This window comes from Elgaria multicarinata, chromosome 19 (genome assembly GCF_023053635.1).
Source record: "Elgaria multicarinata webbii isolate HBS135686 ecotype San Diego chromosome 19, rElgMul1.1.pri, whole genome shotgun sequence".
In the NCBI taxonomy this organism is placed as follows: Eukaryota; Metazoa; Chordata; class Lepidosauria; order Squamata; family Anguidae; genus Elgaria; species Elgaria multicarinata.
Window position 1 is genome coordinate 2,299,892 of NC_086189.1, and position 5,087 is coordinate 2,304,978.

Sequence of the window (5,087 nt, forward strand, 5' to 3'; positions counted from 1 at the left end):
GCCCCACCGGCTGGGGGGACTCACGGCAAGGGTAAGGCAGCCCCACCGGCTGGGGGGGCTCAGACCAGGGCCAAGGCAGCCCCACCGGCTGGAGGGCCTGAGACCAGGGCCAAGGCAGCCCCAGCAGCGGTGGGGGGGAATGGAAAGGCCAGGAGCAGGCACCTGGAGCCTGCAGCACCTCCCCCTGCAGTGCCTGGGGAACCACACAGCCCACCTGCCAAGCAGCAGCGCAGGGAGTGGCCGAAGCGTAATCCCAAGGAGCGCCAGCCCTACTCCCCATGAAGGGGGGAAGGTAGTATTGAGTGTGGGGTGGAGTGGGGTGGGGTGGCTCACCATTCCTCCTACTCCTGCCAGGGACCCTGGCCAAGCACTGCATAGAAGCGCACACACACCTTTAAGCAAAATATATTAGATTTTTTTTTTTTTATAAACATTAGAAAATTTTTACTTTTTTATAACAACAACAAAGAAAAGCTTTATTTTTATGAAAACCATTATTTTCTAACACATTAATAAAAAAATAAAAACGCCACAGTCAGGGGCCTTGCTGCTCGTGAGCATCCTGCCTGCAGGATGTCTTTATGGCCCGGACGTCCCGCTCCAGGCGGGTGACCCTCCGTTCCAAGGAGCGCACTGCGAAAGGAAAGATGGTATTAGTGATGTATGCTGCAGCACCCCCCCATGAGCACACCAAACACTAGAGTCACTACTTACTTGTTCTACGCACCGCCCCCTCTAAGCGGCTGAACGACCGCATGAGGTCTGGAGTGACAGCCACAGCAGCTCCATCACCTGTCACAGAAAAGAAGGGGTGTTGAGGAGGTGAGGGATGGGAGTGGGGAGTGCACAACCAGAACTGTAGTGAGGGAGTGGGTGGGCAGGTGGAATGGTGCACAACCTGGCAGGGAGGAGGCCACATACGTGTTCATTTGGATGCCACTAGACTGATGTGCACCACTCCCTCTCCAATGAATGCAGCCTCTTCCCCAAGCCCCCAAACAGAAGGTGCGTGGAACCAGCACCAACCCCTGCTTGTGGTAGGGCTGTGGACTTACCAGGTGGTGCGGTGGGTGGGCTGCAGGGAGGTTGCTCTGGGGGGGCCGCCTCAGGAGGGGGGCCTCCCTCCCCACTGCCCTCCTCTGCTGGGTGCTGCTCCTCCTCAGCTGCAACAGGCTCCTCCTGGCACACAGCCCGGAGGCGGGCACGTTGAAGCCCTGTGAAGGTAATAGGCAGGTATGCATCAGTTAGTGGGCCAGGACATTCATTGCGCAATGAGATGCCACATTGGAACCCACATTACATGGGCATGGTAAGCAGTTCTAGGGGCCACTGCCTACATGGAACCAGGATGGGGGATGGGCTTTGCACCTGGCTGCCAACATGCATTATACATGGGCTGGGATGGAGAAATGACAAGTTGGCCAAGGCACTGGCATGAGGCTGAGTGCAACCACCACACAGAGGGGCAGGCAATGATTATAGCAGGTGGTGCAGGGCAGCTTCAGCATGGCTGCAGTGTTGGGGGATGGGGCACAGTGATACAAAGGGTACTTACTTGTTGGGCGGCGCTCCTCCCACGAGGGTCGCCCAGCCCGATCCCACAACTCGTGCAGGAGGGTGTAGAAGGGGGGCTGGGCTCTCCTAGGAGGGCTACCCCGGTAGCACTCCAGAGCCTCAAAGAAGGCCGCCTTTAGGCCTTTAAACTTGCTCCTGCACTGCTCAGCAGTGCGGGAGTAGCCCGCGATGGAGAGGCTCCTTGCAGCCCTCCTGAAAATATCAATAGTCTGGAGGCTGGAGCTCCTCATGAGGCGCTCCGACCTTCCAGACTGCAGGAGGAGCTCAAGGAGCATCTCCATCTCGGGCTCCTGCCAGTAGGCGACCCTCCGAGGCTCCATCTTGACCGGGGTAGACCTGACGTACGCGCCCCCTGTTGACGTTTTTCGGAACTGCGTACATGCGCAAAGAAGCGGCCGATGCCAATAAGCACGGTTTGCCCTTCGGAGACATACGCTCCCCCTGTTGACGTTTTCCGAGATTGCGGACGTCCGCAAATAAGCGGACGATGGTGATAAGCACGGTTTGCCCTTCGGGCTACATTTAGGATGATTTCACGTTGCGCAGTTTGACTGGAGTTTATTATTATTACTAATTTATATAGCACCATCACTGTAGATGGTGCTGTACAGAGTAAACAGTAAATAACATGCATGTGGGCGTACATAGCATATATATTATTGCATACATGTGGGCGTACATAGCATATATATTATTGCATACATGTGGGCGTACATAGCCTAGAGTTGATTGCACACAAGTGGGCATACGGCTGTTACTCTGGGGTAAAGGACTGGAAGGACTGCACAGGGGAAGAAGCACAGTCCAATTTTATGAGGCAGGCTGTCAGCGGCGGTTAGCCCACAGGAACTCTCTGACAGCATCCCGCACCTTGTGCCCTTCCCGGGTGTGGCGATTGGCCTCATTGACGTAGGGCTCGCCCAGAGTAGCCAGCTCAACAGAATTGTGCTCCGCCGCCTCCACGAGCATGGCGTGCCCCTTGGTTTCGCAGATGTTGTGCAGGATGACGCAAGCACTGATGACCGAAGGGATGTTTTCTTCGGCCAGCTCCAGGCGCACGCCTATGCTCCGCCACCTCCCCTTGAGGCGGCCGAACGCCTGCTCCACCACAAGACGTGCTCGCCTAAGACAGCGGTTGAAGTGGGCTTGCTGTGGAGTGAGTGCCCCACCATAGGGTTTCATCAACCACTCACGCAAAGGGTACGCGCCATCCGCAATAATGAGGGGTGGAATCTGCTGGCCGTGCAATGATTGTTGGATGGGTAGGCACGAAGACACCTGCATCCATCGTCTCACAGAGGCCTGAGTTGGCAAAGACATAGGCATCATGGTTCTTGCCGCTCCATCCTATTTCCACATTGATGAACCGCCCCTTGTGGTCGCAGGTCCCCTGCAGAATCATGGAGTACTCATCCTTCCTGTTTATGTATTCTGAGGCTTGGTGTATCGGAGATTGGAGAGGAATATGGCTGCCATCCACCGCGCCCACACAATGAGGGAACCCCAGCTCCCCAAAACCATGCATGATCTGTGGGGCAGAAAACACAAAGGGCATATTAGTGACAGCGCCATTGTTCCGAAGTTGCGGACCTCCGCAAAAGTGAGTGCCTGTTCCCAGCGCATTCCCCCACCCCATCCCCCATCCCCCACTCACCTCTGCCACGTTCCCAATCTTGACTGTACGAGCTAGGAGGGTCACTTCCATGGCAAAGCACACCTCCAGGACTATTTGTGCCGCCGTAGAGCAGCCTACCCCGAACTGCTCTGCTGTGGTCCTGTAGACGCAAGGGGTAGCCAGCCTCCATAGGGTGATGGCTAGGCGTTTCTCCACTGGGATAGGTCTACGCATGACAGTCAACCTCCTGTCCAGATGCAGCCGCAACTCCTCCACGATTTCAAAAAAGGTGCCCCTGCTCATGCGGAAATGGCTCAGCCATTGCTCATCGTCCCACTCCTTCAGGACAAAGTTCTCCCACCAGTCCTTGCTCCTCGGCCGGGCCCAGAAGCGGCGGCGTGTCTCGCGGACGTAGTCGCCATACGCGGCCAGCATGGCTAGCCTCGTTCGGCAGAGGGCGGCCCGCAGCTTGCTGCGGCGGAGTAGCCACCTCCCCAGTTGTTCCCGCAACTGCCGCCGCCTGGCAGCCACCTGTGCACGGAGGCGCTGATACTCCGACAGAAGCAAGATCAGCATGGCTATGGCCGCGCAAAGATCGTCACGGTCCTCGTCAGGGAGCATAGTTGCCCTCTCGGGTTGGCTATCGTTTCCCGCACAGACGCGCACACACAGCCACCTCTGCTGCCCTGATATGCTGCATCCGGACAATGCGCTTCCGCTGGCGCAGCTGTTTCTGCCAGATGTGGGTTGGCTCCTTGGGATGGGGCAGAGGGCACAGAGGCGATCATCACCGCCGACACCTCAGAGGCATGATGGGAGATGTAGGCACAGAGTGGCCATGCAGACGATTGACCTCGGGTCATATGACACCCGCCACGACCCCCATCAGGAAGTGAGCGCATCAATGTTGACCCTCAACAGCACCAGCAGCACTTCGGCTGGCACTGGCACTGCCGCCGCTGCCGCCGCCAGGGCCGGCGGCGGCATCGCTGACGGCTGCGCAAGTTTGCGGTCTTTCGGACGTGCGCAAACCGTGCAGCGAGCGAAAAAAAAGCCGCGGCAATCAGGCCGGTGTGGCTGCGCAACCGTTCTCGCGGCGGCAGCAGCACAACCGGCGCAAACTTCCGCCACAAATCGAAGGCAGGTGTGGATGATGAGGCGTCACGGCTGAACGGGAAAAGCCGCTTTCACCGCTCCTCAACGACGGAACACCCGGTACGTCTAGCAACGCCCTGGGAGCCCCGTCGAGAGCATCTGGATTAAAATAAATGGGGCAAGGAATAAAAAGAACATGATAATCGGAGTCTACTACTGACCTCCCAATCAAGGAGAAGACAAGGACGAAACCTTTGAGAAACAAATTGCCAGTGTTTCAAGGAAGCGTGATGTAGTAGTGATGGGGGACTTCAATTACCCTGATATCTGTTGGGAGACCAATACTGCCAAAAGCGGCCCTTCCAAGAAATTCCTGACATGTGTGGGTGATAACTTTCTCCTACAGAAAGTGGAGGAAGGAACTAGAGGATCGGCAATCCTTGATTTGATATTGACCAATAGGGATGACTTAGTGGATAAAGTGGCAGTTATGGGAACTCTGGGGGAAAGTGACCACGTCATACTTGAATTCTTGATTATGAAGGAGACAAAAGTTGAGTGTAGCCATACACGTACTCTGGATTTTAGGAAAGCTGATTTTAATAAACTTAGAACTATGATAAGTAAGGTCCCATGGCAAATGAGCCTAATGAGAAAAGGAGTGCAGGATGTGTGGGAGTATTTAAAAAAGGAAATTTTAAAGGCACAGTTACAAACATTTCCAACAAGGAGAAAAGATAGAAGACAACAGAGGAAACCAATGTGGCTCCACAAAAAGCTTAGAGATGACCTGAAAACAAAA

The 5,087-nt window shown here is 55.5% G+C and overlaps 1 protein-coding gene across 1 annotated transcript; it reads right to left on the reverse strand.

The window, feature by feature from the left end:
• Window positions 1-788: 788 nt before the first annotated feature.
• LOC134411033 (uncharacterized) lies at window positions 789-3,817 on the reverse strand. The gene is made up of 3 exons (XM_063144607.1): window positions 3,230-3,817; window positions 2,769-3,103; window positions 789-1,214 (listed from the first exon to the last, which is right to left on the reverse strand). Exons 1-3 carry the CDS (start codon window positions 3,809-3,811, stop codon window positions 1,160-1,162), a joined length of 972 nt encoding a protein of 323 aa, XP_063000677.1. The 5' UTR covers window positions 3,812-3,817; the 3' UTR covers window positions 789-1,159.
• Window positions 3,818-5,087: the final 1,270 nt, after the last annotated feature.